Source organism: Danio aesculapii, chromosome 7, assembly GCF_903798145.1.
Source record: "Danio aesculapii chromosome 7, fDanAes4.1, whole genome shotgun sequence".
In the NCBI taxonomy this organism is placed as follows: Eukaryota; Metazoa; Chordata; class Actinopteri; order Cypriniformes; family Danionidae; genus Danio; species Danio aesculapii.
The window spans coordinates 33118141-33143238 of NC_079441.1; the positions used below are offsets into that span (position 1 = coordinate 33118141).

The 25098-nt window shown below is 34.6% G+C and overlaps 2 protein-coding genes across 3 annotated transcripts in view; one reads left to right on the forward strand and one right to left on the reverse strand.

Annotated features, from left to right (window-relative positions):
* nr1h3 (nuclear receptor subfamily 1, group H, member 3) overlaps window positions 1–17637 on the reverse strand; it is a 30534-nt gene extending 12897 nt beyond the window's left edge. The window contains exons 1-6 of the mRNA XM_056461739.1: window positions 17529–17637; window positions 11156–11299; window positions 8196–8278; window positions 5729–5905; window positions 3098–3364; window positions 1813–2015 (exon numbers count right to left, since the gene is read on the reverse strand). Of these exons, the coding sequence (XP_056317714.1) occupies window positions 1813–2015; window positions 3098–3364; window positions 5729–5905; window positions 8196–8238 (690 nt within the window). The 5' untranslated portion in view covers window positions 8239–8278; window positions 11156–11299; window positions 17529–17637. The remainder of the gene's footprint in view (window positions 1–1812; window positions 2016–3097; window positions 3365–5728; window positions 5906–8195; window positions 8279–11155; window positions 11300–17528) is intronic.
* Window positions 17638–19694: 2057 nt separating this feature from the next.
* On the forward strand, window positions 19695–25089 carry cln6a (CLN6 transmembrane ER protein a). Of its 2 annotated transcripts, none has more exons than XM_056462859.1 (7): window positions 19695–20042; window positions 20313–20433; window positions 20525–20623; window positions 20757–20945; window positions 21055–21110; window positions 23664–23783; window positions 24475–25089. In XM_056462859.1, exons 1-7 carry the CDS (start codon window positions 19996–19998, stop codon window positions 24740–24742), a joined length of 900 nt encoding a protein of 299 aa, XP_056318834.1. In that variant the 5' UTR covers window positions 19695–19995; the 3' UTR covers window positions 24743–25089. The 2 variants fall into 2 exon arrangements, with proteins under 2 accessions (XP_056318834.1, XP_056318835.1); XM_056462860.1 differs by having other exon boundaries at window positions 19696–20042; window positions 20316–20433.
* Window positions 25090–25098: the final 9 nt, after the last annotated feature.

A 25098-nucleotide genomic window follows, 5' to 3' on the forward strand; every position in this document is an offset into this window, starting at 1 on the left:
CAAAACATGTAAATTAACTATCTTCAGTTATTTAAAAATGCTGGACTGACAGCCATTAAAGTGCATGTGAAATCAAATTCTACAAAGTTTTTTTTTGCTAGCGCACACATTGTTATCCATTAGGTGAACGATTATTCCGTGCAAGTTAATCTACAGAAGAAGAAAAATTTTTTGGTAATCTTCAATTAAAGTCTGACCATTTGCTTCCCTGTATGGAGTGGCGGGCCTTCTCTGTACTCATTTGTACAAGACACCTTTTTACAATCATGCAATGTAAAAAAAATAATAATAATTGTGCATTTTTAAAGTATGCTTGCCGTCACGGTGGTGCAGTGGGTAGCACGATCGTCTCACAGGAAGAAGGTCGCTGGTTCGAGCAACGGCTGGTTCAATTGGCATTTCTGTGTAGAGTTTGCATGTTCTCCCCATGTTCACGTGGGTTTCCTCCGAATGCTCCGGTTTACCCCACAAGTCCAAAGGCATGCAGTATAGGTGAATTAGGCAAGCTAAATTGTCCGTAGGGTATGTGTGTATGGATGTTTCCCAGTGAAGTGTTGTGGCTGGAAGGGCATCTGCTGTGTAAAACATGTGCTGGATAAGTTGGCGGTTTAATCTGCTCTGGCGACCCCAGAATAATAAAGAGACTAAGCCGAAAAGAAAATGAATGAATAAAGTGTGATTCATACAGGTGAATGGGCTTGACAAACCAGCTGTGGAAACACACACACTCTCTCCATCTCAAAAAACCAACAACTCCCTCCTAAAATGATGTAATTTGGAGGCCACAGCAACAATACTTTTACCACACCCCTAATACTGTTAGTATGCTATGATACAATGAAAACAAAGCTCCACCCCAACTCAATATTCAATTTCATTTGGAAGTACATCAACATTCATTCATTCATATATTTTCCTTCAGGTTAGTCCCTTTATTCATCAGGGGCTACCACAGTAGATGAACCACACAACTTATCCAGCATATGTTTTACACAGCAGATGCCCTTCCAGCTGCAAGCTGCCCTTCCCAGTACTGGGAAACATCCATTCACACTCATACACTACAGCCAATATAGTTTATTCAATTCCCCTCTACCACATGTCTTGTGGGGGAAACCAGAGCACCCGGTGGAAACCCACACGAACTTGGGGAGAACATGCAAACTCCACACAGAAATGCTAACTGGCCAAGCCGGGACTCAAACCAGCGACCTTCTTGTTGTGAGGCGACAGTGTTAATTACTGAGCCACCATGTCATCGTACATGAACATACTGAAATAAAAGTCTCAGCAACTTCTGATTCCCAAAGACATTAACCAAATTTGATATGCTTTAACCAATCACCATAAAACCCTAAACTAAATTGGTTCATACTATAAAATAAATGTGCCTCAAAGAAGACTTGAATTAACTTAAGCTCAATTCATTGTTTGGCTCTTTCAGCAATTTGTGATGAATAGAAATCTCTCAGGATTAATTAAAATATCTTAATTTGTGTTTGGAAGATGAAGGAAAGTCTTAGAATGACATGAAAAAAGGTCAACGAAGTTAGAAATTCAATTATTACATAAATTTTATGGTCTAATAAAAATAGAAATAATTCAAATTAAAAAAAGTAAATAAATAATAAAGAAATGATCGTTTAATGTCAGGTCATAAGCAAGCAAAGAATGCAATTGTAGTTTAATATGACTATACAAATAATGCACAAAGTCAAGCTACAGTCACATTTTTAGGTCAGTTGAACATTATGACCTTTTAAAATGAATTATTTTAGTCGGTTTGGAAATTCAAAGCACAAATGCACTTACAGTGACTTTGGGCCGATCAATGAAAGAGCGTTTATTGCACTGTTTCTGCATGGCCACCAGCTTTTCGATCATCTCCTGCTGTTCGGGAGCCAGTGGAGGCATCTCGGGTGCAGGGCTCGGTGTTGCCACTGCAGAGGTACGAGCAGTCTCTTCTTCCTGTTTCTTCATCTTCTTTAGTCGAATCTGCTCTTCTGACAGCACACCTATAAAACAGAGTGAGATAAAGCTGTAACTAGAAGAAGCAAAATACAAGATAGTGACTTGTGATCATATCAGAAAAGATAAGAGATTTGAAAAAGAGTGCGTTATGTGTGTTTTTAAGCCCTTATTTCAACAAGAATGAATTAAGTTGTTCAAATGTGATGTTTTTTTTATTTCAAAGTCAAATTATCACAGTACCTGGTTAAAAGTTTATAGTTCAGATAAAAAAAAAACACAACAATACCTATTAAAAATTAGAAAGATCAGCTTTTGAGATTTTATCATATATTCCATTACACTAGAAGGTAAAAAAAATGTTTTATTTACACGATGTGTTCAAAACTACTGATAAAAAATCTAATTGTAATGTAATATATATATATATATATAATAATTCTGACATAATTATTCTAATAAGAATAATTATGTCAGAATTATTAGCCCCCCCATTTAAATCTATCTATCTATCTATCTATCTATCTATCTATCTATCTATCTATCTATCTATCTATCTACATAAAGTATATATATATAAAGTTTAAAGTGTTATGTTGTGTTTTTGTCTTTTTTTTATATGTAAATAAATATGCCTGTATATTTTTTATTCACTTGTGTTTAGTTTTTTTATGCTCTTTTAGGTTAAACAGAGAAGTACTTCCATGGTAAGCAGATGAAATAAAGTAGGTTTAAGTGTTTTATGTCTTTTTTAACCTGTTACTTGTTACATGTTTACATGTTTTAACCAGTTACCCGTTACATGTTTCGTTTATAAGAAAAATAAATGTAGCTTCAGGATTTTCATTTTAGTTAATTACTTCAAAATAATGCTGTACATCTGAATATATATTTTACCAAAAACAGAATTTATAATAATAACTTTTTAGTTGTAATTATAAATGTTTAATAAAAAAAAAAAAAATTATTAATTAAAAAAATATATAATTACCCATACATTTTTTACTATGTTAGTACTTTACGGTATTTCTGATCAAATAAACACAGCCCTGGTGAACATAAAGTGACTTTCAAAAACCCCAACATGTGGTGTCAACGGGCTCTGATGCTTGTGCAGAGTGTGACTCACATTGCTCCAGCATGCCTGCCTCCCTGCACTTGCGCAAGCGGCACTGTTGACACTTGCGGCGCATGTACATGTCCATCTCGCAGCGGCCGGAGTTCTTGCAGGAGTACTGCGCTCCCTTGATCACGCTGCGTCTGAAGAAACCTTTACAGCCCTCACAGCTCAGCACATTGTAATGAAAGCCAGATGCTTTGTCTCCACATACACTACACACCTCATTCCCCAGCATTTTAGGTGCAGGACCTTTCTTTCTCTTCACCGGCTGACCCTCTGCATTAAAAACACACAGGACAGAGAGACAAACATATAACTACAGAGTAAAAATATGTAAAAACCTACACCAAAAACACTGCATTTGTATTTGCTTAAAGGGACAATTCACTCAAAAATGACAATTCAGTTTTAAAGGGATAGTTGACATCCAGGGTTCCAACTCTTGATTGGAAGAACACCAAATTCAAGGACTTTCAAGGACTTTTTAAATCACGAAACTTTTTTAAATCAAGCACCTTTGTAACTCACACCCCCAGCATATACTGTATAGCAACATGAACGTCTTAACATTACAGAACGTACTTAACATTTCACTTACACTTAATATTTGCATTAAAAGTCATAGTAAAGATGATGTCTTGAATGTGTCATTTTTATAAATGTAGACCGTTTTTAACAGTCATGTTCAAATAACTTTAATACAATAAATTAAATTCAAGTCTGGTTAAAGGTTCATTATTTGTCTCAGTTCTTGCATGAGATTTAAATGTAGGATTTTTTAAATTAAGAATGTCTTCGCTTTTTCATTCAGTTTTTGAAAGCAGCAGAGTAAAATTGTAGAAATAACACCATAAACTTTATATTCAAGCACTTTCAAGGACCTTTGTTTGTTTTTAAGTACTTTCCAGACCTTGAATCAAAGTCCCTTTAAAGGCAAGTCATTTCACTATGCGGCCATCTTTGAAACTCCTCTCGGACAGTATGTTCGGGCATTCTGTCTGAATGGGGAAACATCAAAATCTCCAAAACTGCTTGCCAAGCTTCCGATTGAATTTCATATCCGGAATCACCAATAAAGTTAAACAACAGCTGTCTCTTTAGATTCATTTCTAAACATTTGAATCACACAAAATGTGCAGAAACTCACATCTGATCCAAGCCTCTCCGCCGGAGTATCATTTGTCAAGAGCAATCAATGACTGGCTCCTGTACTAGAAGGCGGGTTTATTCACCATATAGCGATCAATGATTGGCTCTTGTACTAGTGGGAGGGGCTTTATTCACCATATTGACCGTTCCTTTTCCCCATGCAAAAAGGTACGAGTGGCATGTCTTGTGTATTCTATAGTCTTTGCTTGAATTCATACGTCTTCAATCCAAGTATTTTCAAGTACTTTTAAGAAGTGTGGGAACCCTGGACGTCAGGAAATTCAATAGAAAATTGTTTTCATTTACTCACCCTTCACTTGTTCATAAGCTATTTGAGTTTCTTCTGTTAAACAACATAAGACATTTTGAAAAATGTTGGTTGCTGGGACCCTATTTACTTCCACAGTAGTTTTTTTCCCACTATAGAAGTCCCATAAACCAGCATTCTTCAAAAAGTCGTAACTAAAAAAATATCTTCTTCTTTAAAGGCCCCGTGAAATTAAAATAAGTTTTTTAGATGTTAGTTTCAGTCTGTTAGTTTTATGGATATCTATTAGCTAACATGCTCCAAAACAGTGACAAAACTGATATGGACTGGCGACTTCCGGTGGTTAACTGAAGCGCATGGCTGCTTAACATTTTGTCGGAGTTTAATTCCCCAATTAATAAAATTAATTCTTATTTCTTGATCGAATTTAATTATGGAAGGGGAGAAAAGCAAAAGGGCAAAGGAAAACAGTTCGGGAAAGCAGCGAGAGTGGTCAAGGAGAGTGTAATGGCGGATAAGAAAATACAAAACTAGCAACAGTGGATGATAACGTCGCTGTCATCCGCGCAGACATAAAGATAATGGCCGTGGAGATAAAGTCAGAGCTAAAACTGATATAAACATCCAAAGCTTAAAGTTTGCCGCCTAAATGTATCAACAATTTTTCTTTCATGTGACCTCATACTTCTCATCAAATCTTGACCAATCAAATGCTCTTTAGTATCTGACATGTCCCGCCCCCTTCAAGAGGCTTCTCGTTTGCTTTTCATTTGATGAGCTTGAGCTAAACCATTCTCACTGGCAGAGCTGTGATAAAAACCAAACGTTAGTGGCGTTTTTTTTTTTTTTAAAGGGAGGGGCTACTTTATGTCCCACCCTCTCTTCATTTTTCAGTTGAGATTACGTCAAAATCAAATAAAAAAATGCACATTTCAAAGCACTTCACAATACCTTTAACCACTTCACTGTGAGTAAATGTCTATTTTGCGGGTTAACTATATCTTTAACCAGTTGAACCAGTTGAACCACACATTTACTGTATACATACACACACACACACACACTCATAATGACATGCATGTTCATACTTGAGTAAAGACACATGTTGCACCTTATGTAATAGGTAAAGTTCAACTCTGAATTATACGCTGACTATACTGTAAAATGATGTAGATAATGGAAAGTACATTATCTATGCCATGGGTCCAGTTGTTAAGTCTCACCTGGCGCAGCTTTGTCCTCTCGGAAGAACATCTTGATGTTGTTGGATTCCATGAGCATGGAGTCGTTCAGGTCATCGTGCGATGTGTTGTACAGGTCCGTTTGACTGAGAATCTCCTGTTTCACTTCTGCTGTCGCTGCTGAAGGGCCCTCTTCACTGTCACAGCCCAGAGAGTCCCCTGTACGCACACGCACACACACACAAACACCTGATGATCAACAACTAGACTAAATGAGTAAAAAGTAAATTTTGTGGAACATAAGGTGCAACGTGTCAAAGTCGCACAGATAAGATGGAAAAAAAAAAACAAAAAACAAAACAGTTCAGAACAGAATGTGCACAATTTGTTAATTAATTAAAATGCAAAATAGGCTATAAATAGCCGAAATAAAACAATATTTTATTCATTCATTTATGCATTTAAATTTACATTATTAAGGAAAACATCTTTATAAAATATAAACATGTTTCTCTCAGTACTTTATTGATATGCATTCAGAATAGGAAAAAACACACACAAAACAAATGAAAAGCATAAGCATAAAACACAAAGAAAATCTAGTGGCATTCAGTATAAGCATCAAGCCTAAATTTAGTTCAAGTGAATCTGAAACTAGTGGCGTGTGGGGAAACGAGATGTATAAAAACCGACACGTCTCTCTCATACAGCATCAATCTAAATTTGGCACGTTTTGTAGGCTCAATGTCAAATGCATTATGCGAGTCTCGAATGAAAGCTACAGCATGTTTCAGATGACTCAAAATATGCTTGTTTTCATTTCTATTCCCCAGAATAATTTTCTATAATATAGATATGTACACAGATGGATGACTTTTGCTCATATCACAAGCTGTGTTTTGTATGCTCATATTAGAATAAGTTCAACTAAACAGTTTTAAAATGTGTTTATATTATTAAAAGCACAAAACTTATATATTTTTTTTGTTCTAATGACAAATCACTGTGACTATTACACAACATACAATCATCCAACACACATTGATATAAAACTCTGACATAACTATATTTATTATAACATAAATATTAACACACAAAACAATTCCCTTTTTTTATATTCTGTTCTCCAAATTCTGACTACTCGTATGCTTTTGAAATCAAAAACAGTGTAATATACAGATATATCAGTAAGATTTGTATTAAATCTATATTCACCGAATAGAATAAAACATCAAGTGTTGAATCAAGAGTTAAATTCAATCAATACAAGAGCTTGTGATTTAGAATTGGGCAAGAGCACAAGATTCTGACAGTATGATACAGTGCATCCGGAAAGTATTCATAGCGCTTCACTTTCTGGAGTTTTCATAGCGCTATGAATACTCTGCGCATGCACTGTAACCTCAGATATAAATATCACGGTTTCACTGCATTGCGATTACTGCTCTAAAATATGTTCTTTTTAAATGTCTGGGTAAAAAACTAAAACTTTTTCCCCATTGAACACAATATATTTTTTTGAGAAACATCTCAATTATTTTGGAACAGTGAACATGTCAGGCTAATTAATTTAAATGAATTACTGACCTCTAAAAAATCTTACATATACCGTAGGAACGGTATAAAGAAAACTTTGACGGTTTAAAACCTTAACTTTTCCAAACTGCAGTATATCTTGAAAACGGTTATTGTTCCATGCCTAATCAGAATTGAACTGAACAGGGACATCTGTATAAATAACCAGAACGGAGGAAGAGTCTTGCTTTCTTAATTTATTCTGCTCCTACATCAATCATTTTTGGCTTCAAATTTTAGCCCCCATATTTCTTGTTTTTCAGACTTGCAACATTTATCTCATCAAGGATTGACACTTTAAAGTTTCTGCCAATAAGAAGCTAAATCGTGACTTATGCTTTAGTATGGTGGGTAAACTCTACATTCACAAAGCAAGACACCTAAAATCTAAACCCAGCTCAAAGTATTTGCATCAGACTTTCCTTTGTTTTCAATTTGTTTGTCTATAGTTTGTTTTATATTTACATCACTCAAAAAAATATAATATAATATAATATAATATAATATAATATAATGTAATATAATATAATATAATATAATATAATATAATATAATATAATATAATATAATATAATATAATATAATATAATATAATATAATATAATATAATATAATATAATACCCACAAAGCAATATATAATGTTTGTCACAAATAACTGAACACAGTGTCTTTAATCATTCCAAAAACCAATGGCACCTTAAAGAGATTTTAGTGGATAAATAAATGAAGTATACCTTTCTTGAAATATTTTAAAGAAAGATCATTAATTTTTTTTAAAGATACAGGACACTTAATTTGAAATTTTATTATCAAACACAATGACATTCATACAATTTTAGCTTGTTATGACTAAAATTATTTAATATGTTCTCTTAACAAATGTTTGTATGCAAAATCTTTCCTATTGCATTTAAAGAGAAGCTAGAATCTTACCATGACCAACATCCGTGATATCAGTCGCAGAAAGGGTGGACATCTTCCACACAGCCACTTGTCATAACGAACCAACACTGCACCTGCAGAGCACAATCAATAAGCAAACCTGAAGCCTTGACAAAAAATTTTAATCAAAGATTCTATTTATAATGTTCAGTCAAAACTGCCTCTAAGTGATGTTAGCTTTAAATCCAAAGTTTAATACAAAATCAAATCTACCTACAGAGTCGAACAGCAAGAGGGTGTTCTAATCAGTCTAAAGAACCTGTAACATGGGCAGAACTCTCGCTCTCATCACTCGAGACCAAATGCACCAATGTTGATTGTCACTTATGACTGTCAGTGTAGTTCCTTAAGCAGTCACACTTCTGTATGGAAAGCTCACACAAAACTACAAAGTCACCCTTTCAGATCATGGGAATTTTTTTCAACTGCTAAGCTGTGCGCAGCAAAAAAAAAAAAGAAAGAAATTGAGAAATATTCAGAAATATGAGTTTTTTGCCAACTAAGCATGCTTTATGAACTACCTACTTGAGAACAGGAATTGAAAATGCAAAAAAGAAACTGGTCAAGACTGGTCACTCATGGGTGTAGCTGTGAGAACTAACAGTGAGAAACAAGGGATTTCGGAAAGGATACTTTGGTACAAGTGAGTTTAGCATAAGTTAAAGTTTGACCATGCAAAAAATTCAATAATAATTGGTTGGCAGTGACCTCTGTGTGGGCAGTTCACAAGAGTAAATATGACCCTAATGTAAGAATGAATCAAAATACGCTGATTCAATTCTACATTATGATCATATCAGCAAAAACTACTAGGAAAAAGCAAGATGTTAACGATGAACTACTTTCACAAACACAGAACAACAGATCTCACTCAGTAATGATTGTGTTAATTATTTTACACTTGAACGCACAGATTTCACACAATTATTTTCTGCCTACAGAGTATTCTATCAGTATCTGTTCAGAGAAAGCTTGCAGCTCAGGCTTTAAAGTAGCATTTCTGACTCTTATATGATGATGAAGTATACATTTTATCTTCAATACACATAAATTATATATAGTAATATTGTGGATGTGCAATATAGAGAGGAGATAAAAGATCATTTTAACACAATTAGAAGGCTACTCAGAGTACACATGTTTTGTATAGTCTATTTTCATAGAAATTCATTCATTTTTACCTTTATTACCTTTTTAAATTGAGAATTGATTGAATAAATAAATAGCTATATTACAAATGATTAAGGATACATTTTTGTATGAACGTTTTTGGTAAAACAATGTGTTCAAGATTTGCAAGCTGATCTCACAAATATGTGCACATGCTCATTTAGTGGATGAGACCCCATGATATTAACTTAAACTGACAGGCCAAATGCATTTCAGCTCCTCATGAAATATATTTAGGTGACAGACAACATGAAGAAGTTCACTATATTATCACATTAAGGCACATTTTCATAAAATATGCAACTATTAACTCTTTAACCAGAGTACAGATGGCCCTAATTTATTATAATGAGAACTTTTTTAGGATTCAGATTCATTCATTTATAGCAAACTGTAGAAATTGTTTATTTAGTTAGTTTGAATTTTTACAGTAGTACAAGACAGATTTATAATATTGGTCATAACCAGTGGTGTAGTCCTAAAAAAATAGGTGGTGTACTATTACCCACCCAATCCAAATTTTAAAAGTAGGCAAAGAAACGACGAAAGTCAATGTATCTTTGATTCATTTGATTTATTATATATATATATATATACACACACACACACTGTGGTTTGCTGACTAATTAAAAAACAAGTTCAGGAGCGGGATTCTGCCGCCGTTTTTATATCATATTTAAAGGGGACTGAGGCGATCATTTAGTAGTGTACAGGTAATCGCAAAGGTGTTAGGGGGGCTGAATGGAAATATAGGAGGGCTAAAGCGACACCTATGCTGTTTTATAATTTTACGTGAACGTTTCAGCGAGACTTCATTCAGCTGATTTGTTGTGATCTTCGAAAAACTCAAATACTCAATACACAAAAATTAGGGAAGTCTAATCACCAAAACAAGTGAGTATACCGAGAGTATGATCCTCAGAAGTCGCAATTCCCAAACAGCTCATGGAAAAAAGTAGGCATACTGAGTATACGTGCGTATAGCAAGGACTACACCACTGGTCATAACATAAGACAAAAATCAAGAATGAATTAGGCTGATCCAAAAAGCATACACACTAGGGCTGAACAATATATTGTTTGAGCATCGATATCGTAATGTGTGTATCCGCAATAGTCACATGACAGGATTATATGATTCATTAAAGAGTAAAAGATAATTATATAATTAAATACTGTTTTTTTTTATAAATTATACAATAATGATCATGTTATTTTACATTTGATTGTTCAATTTCAGTACTTGAATACCGTTAGACTACCTAGAAAACCATAGTAGTGTTTATTTATTTATTTTTGCTTGTAATTTATTATAATTTATGCAGATGCACTGCATAGCAAAAGACTTGATCATCCCAGTCAATCTAAATAAATGAAATCTTTCTAAATATAGCCGTTAAAATTTTCTGGTAAAATTAAATTCATATCAGAATCTTTACTGCGGCAAAACAAAATAATCGCAATGTTAGATTTTTCCAGAATCGTGCAGCCCTAATACCTACACTGTAAAATACGCAGGGTTCCACACAATTCCTTCATGTTGTCCAAACAAATCGATTAAGTTAACTTCATTGTGTTTACAATTTTATTTGTATTGAACATAAAACTATTAAGTTGTCTCACAAAAAAACTTAAAAATTGTGTCGATTCATTTTAAATAAGTAGTCTGAACAAGTAGCAAGTTATTTTTGAGTGTAACATCTGGACGATTAGCATTAGTCACACTAAATACATTAAAAAAACGCTTCAAACGTGTTATTGTGAGTGAGAGGCCCACTTACCCCGAGAGTGACGTTTTGTTATTGTCTGTCCATGTTGTTGTTGTCTGCGTCACTAGCAGCACATCTCGTTTATCCTCTCCAATAGCCTGGATGCCATTAGATGAAACTTCTCTCCTATAATAGCCTCTTCTGTATCACAGCTTTCTGGTTAATGTCAAAAGAAAGAAAGGGGGAGAAAAAAAAAAACAGTATGACTTCTGTTTGGAAGTTGAGTAGCACCTAAGCTGAAGCGTTAAAATGGAGTTTACACAAACAAGAAAGAAAGAGAGAAAACAAGCCAATGGAAAGACTGACAGAAAAAAGGTGGGTGAGCGAGTCAGAGAGGAAAATAAGGAAAAAGGAGGGAGAGAAAGAGAGCAAGAGGGCATCTGAGAGGTTACTCTCGGTCGTTCACATGGCTGTGAAATCCCCACTGAGGCCTGAGCTCGAGCCTATTCCACTCGTAAGCGTGTCTTCCCATAACACATCTTTCACACATCTTGGAATTTAATACAGAAGATTTCAAAATCACCACAGCGATGCATTAAAAAAAAACCCATCTCAATAAAATACAAAGAGGTCACTTACAGAGAGCATTCAGACCATGACATTCTGCCTAACTTGGTTTTTGTTTATGTGTTTATTGAATTACAAATAAGTAATTATGGGGGTTTCATCATTAGACATCATATAAATATGTGCTTCAATAGTCAGTGAGGATAAAGCGAAGCTGGAGATGACCCTGATGTTGAGTCATCCTGCTGCGCTGTTACAGCTACGCCAGGAACAGACCAAAGTCCAGGTTATGTCACCGACCATATACCAGCTTTGAAAGTTAAAACAAATAAAATGAAAACTGCACCTATAAAGATCATAGCAAGCAGCTACAGGTGATGAACAAGAATGCACTGAACAATCATTTTCTAGCATTTAAGAAGGAAATTTAAAAACAATTCACAGGAATCTGAAGCTGCAGATGTTGCAAATAAAAAAACAACTGCATGATAATCAGCGCACATCCTATCAGCCATAAGATAAGACAGTGGATCAGTTGTAAACTGGAGAAAGAATCGTGTCATTGTCTCAGTTCCACTTTGTTCAATTTATTGTGTGGGTTTTTATTAAAACGAAACACTAAAATTACACGGAATGTGACCTGAAGTTAACCAACGAAAAGCTTCTTTCAATGTCCAATGTTCTGCACTTATCAGTGGGCCGCTACCTTTGTCCTGTAAACCAGTTTGCTCTACATCTGCCCGATCAAGAGTCAGGTCATGTGCAGGCAGATATGATAGCTGGATAGTGAGAATGAGCAAACGTTAGGAGAATAACAGGCCATCGTTCTGACACCTTAATTTCAGAAGAAGTATTAAAAGGGTCATAAACTGAGAAATTAAATTTTACTAGAGCTTTTGATATGTGAGAGATTATCATACTAAAAGACTATCCTGTCAGTTTCAGACCTGAAATCGCCCTTAGTTCCTGAAATAAGCTTTTAATTGACAGCTGGCCCAGAAAACGCCAGGGCATGGAATATACCCGTTTATGATGTCATTAAATTATATCAGTGCTTGATTCTAAGCTCCACGCAGTGATTCGAGCATAACATGTTCAAATGGAGCCACATAACAATAAACATGTTGTTGGAGATAGAAAATGACTGTGCAGTGACTGTTTGTGGATAAACTCTGTTGCTGCATAGCATTTTCTTCTAAAGGTATAGGCAGCACACACACACACACACACTTGGCATGGGCCGTTATAAGATTCTGACAGTATGATAATCTTAGATAAAAATATCACGGTTTCACAGTATCACGGTATTGTAATTACTGCTATAAAATATGTTCTTTTTAAATGTTTGAGCACAATACATTTTATTTTTTAAAAGATTTAAAATATTTTGGAGCAGTAAACATTTTAGGCTAAATAATTCAAATGAATTATTGACTTCTGCTGTCTTCATTAGATTGAAAAACAGATATTTCTTTACAATTTAAAACAGCATCTTTGGATATCTTTTCAGCTGGAGATACTATGGGATGTTGTCCTAAAAAACGTAAAATTAAAAAAAAAAAAAAAAGTAAATAAAATACACATAACTTACACATACCTTAGGAAAGGTATTACAGAAGATTTTGGCGGTTTTAAAACCTTGACTTTTCCAAACTGCGGTATACCTTGAAAAAGATTATCTGCCCATGCCTAACACACACACATAGTCAAAACAAGGGAGATGGTGGTAAAAATTTATTTGTAATCTTTTAGGCAATTATGTGTATATTTATTTATCATTTTAAAATGATAAGACATTTGATATTTTTATCTGTATTCACAATTTCACATTAATTATTGAATAAGAGCTCACTGGACGAGTAGGTTAGGGAATGGATTTATACCCGATTCACACAGGGCGTGAGTGTCAACGCTTGACGGAGGGTGTGTCTGAAGCTTGGCGCTGAGGCGATCATCATAGCAGCGTCAGCAAATGAAATTAGACCACAAGTGGCTACTGTCTGAGCTGGGGTATTCGCATAAAGTGATCGGATTGGCTGACGCTTTCGTTGGCGCTTGAAAAGTTAAAGAAATTCTCAACTTCTGCAGTGAGCAATGCCGCTGAAGCAGGGCAGACAGATCCACAATTCAGTTCGGCAACGATTGACGTTAACAATTCAAAGTGAATGGAAGAGTTGACACTGACGCCCAGTGTGAAATGAGCGTTATTCATCTCTGAAGTGAACAGATGAACAGAGTGCTTATCCCCATTTATCAGCAAACTGAATAAACTAAATTCACAATCAATGACTGTGTTTGACCAGTTTTAATAAAATATTTTTTATTTTAATTCACAATTACACATTCATTATTGATGTAGAGCTCACAGGACAAGTATGGAATTTTTACTTGTGCAAACAGCAGCAGTTTAAACATGGCGTGTTTCTTCTAAAGAAACGATACACTTATTTATATGAAGTTGACACAATGAAAGTGCCTACAGTAGATGAGAATACTTATAACACAATAAAAAAACATGTTAACAAGTATTGTACGCTATAATTCTGTGATGCACTTCACATTTAATGAGATATAGCAAAAAATATATAAAAGCCGGTTCATGACCCCTGATATAATTTACTCTTGACTCTGCAGTTTGTTTCATCATAATGTTCTGCTTGAATGTTTCAAACGCAGATAGAGGTTAAGGTTTATGTTCAGCTTGTTTCAGGAAGTAGTGTTTTCCAATTCTCTACAAGCTTCCTCTAAATTTGTCATGAGAGTCAAGAGGAAGAAATCCCTACTATACATAGGTCGCAGAATCATAATGCGAGGCAACTTAGTACAGTTGGTTTACACCCTCAACAAAGAACTACTTCTTATGTACTAAAATTAACCAAATTGATGCTGAAATATGCAAAATCAGCAAAGCAACAAACTAAAGAGAAAAGACGAGTACGCTATAAATGAAGAGTGAGCTGTAAATCTGTGTGCACAATATATGAACATTTTGTCATCCTTCTGGTAAAGTTATAACTTTCTCCACAACTGTAAATAAACTTTTTAAGATGGCAAAATGTAATATTTCAACATATTTGAAGAAAAAAAAAACTTGCTAATTTAAGTTGTGATGTTAAATGCTAGGTACCACTGTTAATCTGTTTTTATTAATATCCCAATGAAACAGAAGGGGTGACACGGGGTGACCTTTCTTCCCAATTTTAAAGGGGTGGTCCACTATGATATCATATTTTAAACTGTAGTTGATGTGTAATGTAGCTGTGTGAACATAAACAACATCTCTGAACGTAAGATGCTCAAATTTCAATGCAAAGAGAGACATTGGCTTTCACAGAGTTAGCTTAGCAAAGCCTACAGCGAAGTTTGGGGACAACAAAAAATACATGCGGGCTAGTGAGATCACAAGGGGCCTCATGTATGTAGACTTGCGTTGAAATCATACTAAAACATTGCGTACGCACAAAGCTGTAAATGTGCATACGCAGTAAAAAATTCAGATGTATGAAACACTGCGTACGCAGAATCCCACGCATATTCTCTTTGTACATCCTAATTAACGTGAAACTGAGCGCACGTGCACGAGCGCAAAACCCCTCCCTGCCTCCTCCCCAGTATGAATATGCTAATGACTCTACTTTAGCAAAACCAAATGAAAAAGCAATGGCAAAAGCAAGGAAAAAGAGAAACTTTGAACAGAATGTGAATTGGAGGTGCTCCTATCAGAGGTAGACCGGAAAAAAACAGTGTTATTTGCAAGTTTGTCCTCCGGAATTTATAACAAAAGAAAAAAATATAGTGGGAGAGTTTAGCTGAGGCGGTTAATGCAGTTGGGTCTGATCTTCGCACTTTAATTGACATGAGTCAATTAAAAAAGATGGTCTGAAGTAAAGGTGTAAAATTTTGTAACGTTAATAGCAGCGTCAGTGGCGTAGCTTGTAAAGCGCATGGCAACATGTTTGACACGTTCGATCATGGACACGGTTCGAACCCAGCGTCTAATGAACTCATTCTTCTTTTTTTCCCCACTACATACCAGATTTTGCCCACTCTTCATCACGAGGAAGACAAGTAGGAATCATTAATAAGAGTGTGTATTATGTTAAGCGCATTTAAGCATCACATATTATTTGCACATTTATTGAATGGAAATGTTTCTGATTCATCTAAATTCGTCTTCAGATGGCGCCTTCCAATGTGCGTGCAGTCAATCTCTCCGATTACATTGGAAAACAGACGATCGCTGCAAATTGCACTTTAATGTTCAGTTTAATAAAGCAGAGAAAGCTAAAATGTCGTCCAAACGCTGCCATTTCCACAGAGCTCATTCTCTGGCCTCCAAAGGACACAACACAAAGAGAGAAGTGCTTACAACTTAATTTTAATTACGTTCCAGAGAATTATAAAAAATATATAGCTCTAGCATTTGACAAAGGACAGCTTCCAAAATCTCTCCCAGTTTAGTGCTGGATTCGGCTAAAAACTTCTCCAACCATAATAGACAAAGCTGTGGATTGTTTCACAGAAAATGAACTACAATATACACAGACTCAGCAATGTAAAACAATGCCATCTTAAAATGTTACGGTTAAACAACCAACAGTCAATCATTTGCCTCATTTACATACTTTGGGGCAGATAAACAAACAACATGCACAGCATTAATGTTTAAGTGCTTGAGGAGGGAAATGTGCCCAAATTGGTATATTGTTTTATGCTACTTCAATAAAAATCGCTTTCTGCTAAGAGGTCACTAACTTGGATAGCATAAAGGCAGAGAACCTACAGATAACAAGTATGGGATAACATACGTGACCGTTACTTTACTTTAACAATACCAGGATGTACAAAGCTTGAGTGCTTAATAAACAAGTCTCTGTTGGGTTTATTCCCAATCAAGAAAAATCACACTGCAACAGACATAAAGGGGCATTAACCCAGTTTTTAATAATGCAAAATGTGAAAAAGCAGTTTATAGAGTTCCAGGATTAACTGCTACTCGTGTAAAAGTTTGAGCAGTGTAAACAACGTTAAAGGAGGAAACCCAGGATTCCCTTTACCCAGGATTTAGAATGACCCAGGGTCAACTGAGAAAAGAAATCCTGCAGTCCAACTCCGTAACACCAGTCCATGTTTTTATACCTGCTGCTAGCAAGAGAGAGATAAAAACCCGATTAGAGCTACTGGAAACGTTTGTCTGACAAGAAAGAGCCACACAATACGATTCATAAAAACAGACACGTCGCAGTGACTCTGCTGTCACACTCAGAATTGTCGGCACATGTTGGGTAACTCGAACTGTCATAACAGAGACTCGAGCACTCGTATAAACAACTGTGTAACTGCAATTTCAAACGCACTTCTGTGAAGGACTCAGTTCAGAGCAAGTTAACCGGCTTTAGTCTGCACTTCAGCCCAAATACTGTACCTCTAAGGATTAGCCTTTAATAAACCCAGGACATCAACAAGGCAGATTACGACTCATTACAATAAATAGATAAATTGTACTGTATGGCAGTGTTAGTGGAAGCACTCATCACCAAGCTAAACACCCTGTTAGCCTGCTGTTTAAAATGACTGATGTAACTATATAAACAACAACAATAACTGCGACATACTATTTAAACACTGACACAACACACCTGACAACTTTACGTTAGGCGAGTTAAACTACTTTCGCTTGATCGGGGCTGTTTACATGCGTTATATTAAACTGATCACTGACAGTCGTATCTCTTATCATGACAGCTACATGAGCTAACATGTACATCATCATCACTAACACGGAGACCACTGTCTGCTCCGTGTAAACACTCATGGAAGTAACGTTAAACCCTCTCGAGAGGTGACAAGTCTAATGACGGTCTTTTGGTATTTATACCTCGCTCTGCTGAAGATGAAGATCTTTAATCCAGCACGGAGAACTTTACACTGGCGATGTGAAGAGAGAAACGCCTAGGTAGGCCTGAAGAGAGAGAAAGCTCTAAGATGGCTACATACAATCACAGGACTGTTTTTGTCTTTTGCCTTCAAAATAAAAGTCCCTTGATGACAAGCGCAATACTTTGACTGATAAAAAAAATAGTGGTCTGTGCTATTTCCAGTGCATTACTATATTGGCATGTGTTGTAAGGGAATTGACTTGCCTTTATTGTCAAACTGATGAAGAGGTTTCCTCAATTTGTTAGAGTTTTTATATTTGCATGCATTTTCTTAACTTCCAGCATGTTGGAGCTCTCTTTGTCAGTGTACTTAATGGACACAGTCACATTTCTACAATCCTCTCATCAAATGTTTGCATAATGAAGCATTTAAAAGTTAATGTTCAAAAGGATTTTATAAAAGTTCCCTTTGTTGTTGCAAAGCAGATTTAATCTATCTATTTATTTATTGCCATATAACTTATGACTATTTCATGGCAAAATGAATATACATAAAAGTCATTTTACAATAAAAAGTTACATAGAGAAATATATAAATAGAAATAAATAATTACAACCCCCCCCCCAAAAAAAAAAAAATATATATATATATATATATATATATATATATATATATATATATATATATATATATATATATATATATATATATATATATTCAAAGTTTAATATGATTATTCAGTACAGGTTTTGATAAATACAGTTGAAGTCAGAATTATTAGCCCCCTGAATTATTATTCACCCCCTGTTTATTTTTTCCCCAATTTCTGTTTAACCGAGAGAAGATTTTATTTTAACTAGGCAGGTCAACTAGGCAGGCTAGGGTAATTATGCAAGTTATTGTATGACTTTAATTTGTTCTGTAGACAGTCGAAAAAATATATATTAAAGGGGCTAATAATTTTGACCTTAAATAAAACAAATAAGACTTTCTCCAGAAGAAAAAAAATCTATCTGGCATACTGTGAAAATTTACTTGCTCTGTTAAACATCATTTGTGAAATATTTAAAAAAGAAAAAATTCGACATCTAGTATAGTCAGTTATTATTTTCAGGTTTATTTCATGTGTTGCAATGCAGATAATAACATCAAAAAATAAAAAGAGATCAACATGGTAGATGTTAATTCCACTAGTGTTGAACTGAATCCTCTAACCCAGTGTTTCCCAACCCTGTTCCTGTAGGCACAGCAACAGTACATATTTTGGATATCTCCGTTATCTGAACCATTTGATTCAGGTGTGTTTGATTAGGGAGAGGTTGCTCATAATTAATACAATTTTATTGCACAAAACACTATTTAAACTTTATATGAAGTGCGTGTGTGTGTATATATATATATATATATATATATATATATATATATATATATATATATATATATATATATATATATATATATATATATATATATATATATATATATATTTATTTATTTATATATATATATATATATATATATATATATATATATATATATATATATATATATATATATATATATATATATATATATATATCCAAAAAATGATTTAATGTACAATTTAAAAAAATCCACAAATAAAAAAATAAAAAAATATATAAAAAAATAAAAATTTGGCATGTAAGTTTAACTTTGGGCACAGAATTTCTTTTTTATAGATGAAATTCGTCTCCCATTCGTTTACAATGTACTTTTTTGCCTTTTTAAATCATAGACATATGTACATTTTTTATTCCAATATGTAAATATATTAATTAAAATAAATGGTATATGATTTGGCAGCGCAGTAGGTAGTGCTGTCGCCTCACAGCAAGAAGGTCGCTGGTTTGAGCCTCGGCAGGGTCAGTTGGCGTTTCTATGTTTAGTTTGCATGTTCTCCCTGTGTTCGCGTGGGTTTCCTTCGGGTGCTCCGGCTTCCCCCACAGTCCAAAGACATGCGGTACAGGTGAATTGGGAAGGCTAAATTGTCCGTAGTGTATGTGTGTGAGTGAGTGTGTGTGGATGTTTCCCAGAGAACTATATGATTTTACCTATATTTAAAACTGATGAGAGAGGTTGAAGACATGTTCGGACAGTCCGGCAGATGGCAGTAAGAGTCCTACACGTTACGCTCGTTCAGCAGTAACTGAAGAAGAGCCGGTCAAAACATCACGTGATTCAAATAAACAAGAATAAAAAAACATCTAAGGAAGTACATTCAAACGGTATATAAACGAATTAAAACTAGGTTAGATATAAGTTGCAGAAATATTTTGTATATTGTGATATATGCGAACACAAATGTATTTAGCCTTTTCCTGCTTCTGTGCTGTAACGTTATATGGCATGTGACTGATGGATGAATGAACTTGGCTACTAAACTATAGTAAAGCATCCGATAGTAAACAGTCTTAAAACTGTTTTAAAGAAGATATCGATTAACCATGCGGAGAAGACCACAGCCTGCAACTTTCACATCGGCATTTCTGAGGTAAGTTATTTCCTGTGTTATTATCGTTATTTGCTGTCGAATGGTTAAACTTGAATGTTTTGAATGTTGTGTATACGTTGTTTAATGTAATATAAGAAGTTGTTAAAAAAATTATTATAATGTAACCATTTAATAATGTAATATTACTCGAACACAGGGTGTTTGCTGGGCTATCAAAGTTGTCATTTGAATAGCAGATATTTCAGATAAAGCAGATATAGCAGATATAATAGATATTTATGATTAAAGAAAACCTCTTTTGTCTAAAAGCAGGGCTGGAAGTGAGAAAACTACAGCAGCAGCTACACCACGCTCCCAGTTTCACACAGATCTATGGCTCTGTTTCACTGTGCAAAACTGGATCCTGGACTTTGGAAGGCCAATTGCTATGGTACAAGTTAAAACAAGGTGTTATATATACATTTAAGAGTCGTTTTTCTTCTTCTGTTAATACTAAAACATTTTGTGTGTTTGTTCTTTAGATCATAATGCCACTGGAATGGTTTCCTCTTAATAAGCCAAGTGTTGGAGATTATTTTCACATGGCATATAATGTCATTACACCATTCTTACTACTGAAGGTACGCACTTTCTTCTATGATCTAAAACAATAACAATAGTGTGCATTCAGGGTTTTTACATGCCCCATGAATGTACATTAAGTTATTATGGTGCAGTAAATGTAGTGTGTTGTTTTGATGTTCATTTATTGAGCTGATTGAGCGGAGTCCCACGGCCCTTCCACGCTCTGCTGTGTACCTCAGCATCATCACCTTTGTCATGGGCGCAAGCATACACCTGGTGGGAGACTCTATCAACCATCGTCTCATCCTCAGCGGATACCAGCTTCATCTGTCTGTCAGAGAAAACCCCATTATCAAGGATCTGAAGCCTGCTTCACTGGTAAATTTAGTTTACAGATCAAACATATCATCTTTTCAGAAGAAAACCTCAGAATATATTAGTTTTTTTATGATAATGATTGATAACTCATACTGTATATGATTTTCAGATCGACTCTTTTGAACTTCTGTATTACTATGATGAACACTTAGGGCATTCCATGTGGTAAGTGTGTTTTCCATTTACACTATTTGTTTTTTTTATGTGTACATTACTATACACACGTGTGCACACTGGAAAGATTAACCCTTGCCAAGTGTCAGCATTTTCACTCTAAATGTTCTAGTAAAATGTCTTAAATTAGTTTAAAATAGAGGATTAGATGTATTTTAATCTCCAGCACATGCACTACACAAAATGGGAATCTGCTCCATCTCCTCCATTTCTTTTCAACCCCTTCTACTATTCCATTACCATGTGCTTTAGGGTAGATTTTCAAAGTTACACACTCTATTGGCTAATATTGGAGGTTAGAGCAGTGTTTCCCAAACCTGTTCCTAAAGGCACACAAACAATACACAATTTCTTTTTTTATTATTTTTTCTTTTTTTTTTATTCAACAGAATAACAGTGGTACTGGTATCTCGTGACAAGTACAGCAATTTTTGTTCGACATTCAAATGCATACAAATGCTTGAACGCAAATACGGAAATAAAATGAAATTATAAAACCAAATTTAGAAAGGCACATTCACTGAGTACCCTCAAGAAAATTCCAGAGGGAGGACCAAATGTGCCAGAACACCTCAGATCTCTGATGTAAATCATAGGTTATTTTTCCCAGTGGTAAAAGTGTGCTCGCCTGACTTAGCCACATATTGACTGAAGGTATCTGAGCAGTTGACCATAATAATAATAATATACATTTTTTTGACCAAGTATATACAAAAATTCAATACACATTCTTTATCATAATCAAAACACAGTTCCAGTGTACAATTCAGAAGGTATACCTTTGGGGGCAAAGCAAAAGTTTTTCCAATTATTTTTTTAAATAATTTTGTGAATCTCTTTCCAGTACATTTTGATTTTGTCACAGTCCCAAAATACATGCATCACTGTGCCAATGTCTACCTTACATTTGAAACATAACTGAGAACAATTGGGAAAGGTTCTATGAAGGCAAACTGGAGTTTTGGGATAGATATTCCTCATCACTAAAAATCCACCCCAAATCCTTTTCCCATATTACGCTTAATCAAAAGTTGAAGGAAAACAAGATACATTTTTTAACCTCTCCCTAATCAAACACACCTGAATCAACTCAACAGAACAATCGAAGAGATTCCAAAACCTGAAACAAATGGTTCAGATAACGGAGACATCCATAATATGTACTGTTGCTGTGCCTACAGAAACAGGGTTGGGAAACACTGGGTTAGAGGATTCAGTTCAACACTAGTGGAATTAACATCTACCATGTTGATCTCTTTTTATTAGTTGATGTTATTATCTGCATTGCAACACATGAAATAAACCTGAAAATAATAACTGACTATACTAGATGTCGAATTTGACATTATAGGTTGACTATTTAGGCACCACCTAAATGTAATGACTGCCCAGCTGCTCTTACCATGAAACATATTTTGTTGGAATGTGGAAGTTTGAATACCGTTAGGAAAAAATTTTATAAGGAAAGTTTGATGAACATTTTTAAAAAGGTACCACCAGGAAGAATCTTAAGTCACAGTTGAAGTCAGAATTATTAGACCCCTTTGAATATTTTTTTCTTTTTTAAATATTTCCCAAATGATGTTTAACAGAGCAAGTAAATTTTCACAGTATGTCTGATAATATTGTTCCTTCTGGAGAAAGTCTTATTTGTTTTATTTTGGCTAGAAATAAAGCAGTTTTTAATTTTTTTTAAAGCCATTTTAAGGTCAAAATTATTAGCTCCTTTAAGTTTTTTTTTTTTTCGATTGTCTACAGAACAAACCATCGTTATACAATAACTTGCCTAATTACCCTAACCTGCCTCGTTAACCTGCCTAGTTAAAAAAAAACTTCTCTCTGTTAAACAGAAATTGGGGGAAAAAATAAACAGGGGGTGAATAATAATTCAGGGGGCTAATAATTCTGACTTCAACTGTATTTACAAAAAATTTTACTGAATAATCATATTTAACTTTAATATTTTTTGGGGGGGTTGTAATTATTTATTTCTATTTATATATTTCTCTATGTAACTTTTTATTGTAAAATGAATTTGTTTTATTATGTAAAATTTTATGTATATCCATTTTGCCATGAAATAGCCATGAGTTATGTGGCAATAAATAAATAGATAGATCAAATTTGCTTTGAAACAACAAAAGGAACTTTTATAAAAATCCTTTTGAACATTAACTTTCAAATGCTTCATTATGCAAACATTTGAGGAGAGGAATGCAGAAATGTGACTGTGTCCATTAAGTACACTGACAAAGAGAGCTCCAACATGCTGGAAGTTAAGAAAATGCATGCAAATATAAAAACTCTAACAAATTGAGGAAACCTCTTCATCAGTTTGACAATAAAGGCAAGTCAATTCTCACAACACATGCTAATATACTATTTGCAAATACACTGCAAATAGCACAGACCACAATGGAAATGTATCAGGGGACCCTCAAACGCTGTTTAGAGTCAGCAGTAATTTAATTTGAAAAAAAAACTTTGTTAATTCTTTTACTATTTTAAACTATAGAAGTTTAAACATCTTCTCCACCGTTCTAGGTATATCCCATTCTTCCTCATCATCTTCTTGTATTTCACTGGCTGCTTTACACAAGTTAAAGATGAGAAGATGAGCACCTCAGGTTGGCTGCTGCTTGGCCCTAGTGCTGTGTATTATTGGTAAGTCAGCTATTCACATTTGTTGCTAGCATTTTCTTTGAGGGGTAGAATTTCTAGTTCCCATGAATGAACACAATCAATATTGAGGCTTTGTTTGAAAATACGTCTATAAAAATCTGACTTAAATTCATTTGTCTTACATTTCAGATGTTAAATATTCAAGTTAAGAAATTCAAAACATTTTTAATGGCGTACAATATTCAGTTTTATTAAATTACAATTGTTAATAATTCAAATGAACACAATTCAAATTCAGATTGTTTTGCCATATTTTAAGCTCCATAAATCAAGTCATTTTACTTCTGCAGTGTGACATATTTCCAAGTCAAACCGAATATTTAACAATACATCAGACTCGTAAATGAAAACATTAAAGGTCCTGTGAAGTGCTTTGAAATATGCAGTTGTTTTCACTGTTTGATGAATCTCAATAGCCTTTTGGTTAGTGCGTCGACACATAGCACTGAGGTATTCACTGCGACCTGAGTTCGATTCCTGGCTCGAGGTCCTTTGCCGACCCTTCCCCTATCTCTGCTCCCCATACTTTCCTGTCTCTAAATCTTCACTGTCCTATCACAGTAAAGGTGAAAACCCCTAAAAAATAATTATAAAAAAAACTAACAATACTAACATCTAAAAAACTTTATTTTAATTTCATGGGATCTTTAATGTTGTGTTCTTAATTCTTCAGGTATCTGATTACTGAGGGGCAGATCTTTGTCCTGTATGTCTTCACCTTTTTTGCTATGGTTGCCACTGTGATGCGACAGAGGCGGATGGGCTTCGTGCTAGACAGCAACGGTCGTTTCCTCTTTTATAACTTCATCATTACTCTGGGATTGGTTCTGGTTTGGGTTGCGTATCTGTGGAATGATAAAGTGTTACGCAAAAAGTATCCCGGTATCATCTACGTCCCAGAGCCTTGGTCCTTCTATACGTTACACATCAAAGGCAATTAAATACTAACAGCCAATCTCAACTACATTTCAAACAAATGGTTCTTTGACCAAATTTAATAGCACTGAAAAATTCATTAAAATGTTAAGACCACTGTTACTTTTAAGAATCTTTACAAGGTAAACAAGACTATGCTATGTTTGCCATTTTAGTGTACTGAAAAATGAAGATTTATCTTCATTGCGGCTTTGTCAAATTGTTGTTTTTATACCCTTGTTTGGTTTTTACTTCCCAAATATATGAGTGTTATAAGTCAGTGAGCTGCATGCTACCTACAGTATACTGACCTACTTGAAAACCATGGCTGTTATGTCCTTGTTTTATCAAAATAAAGTTTGTACACCCTAAATATTCCTTG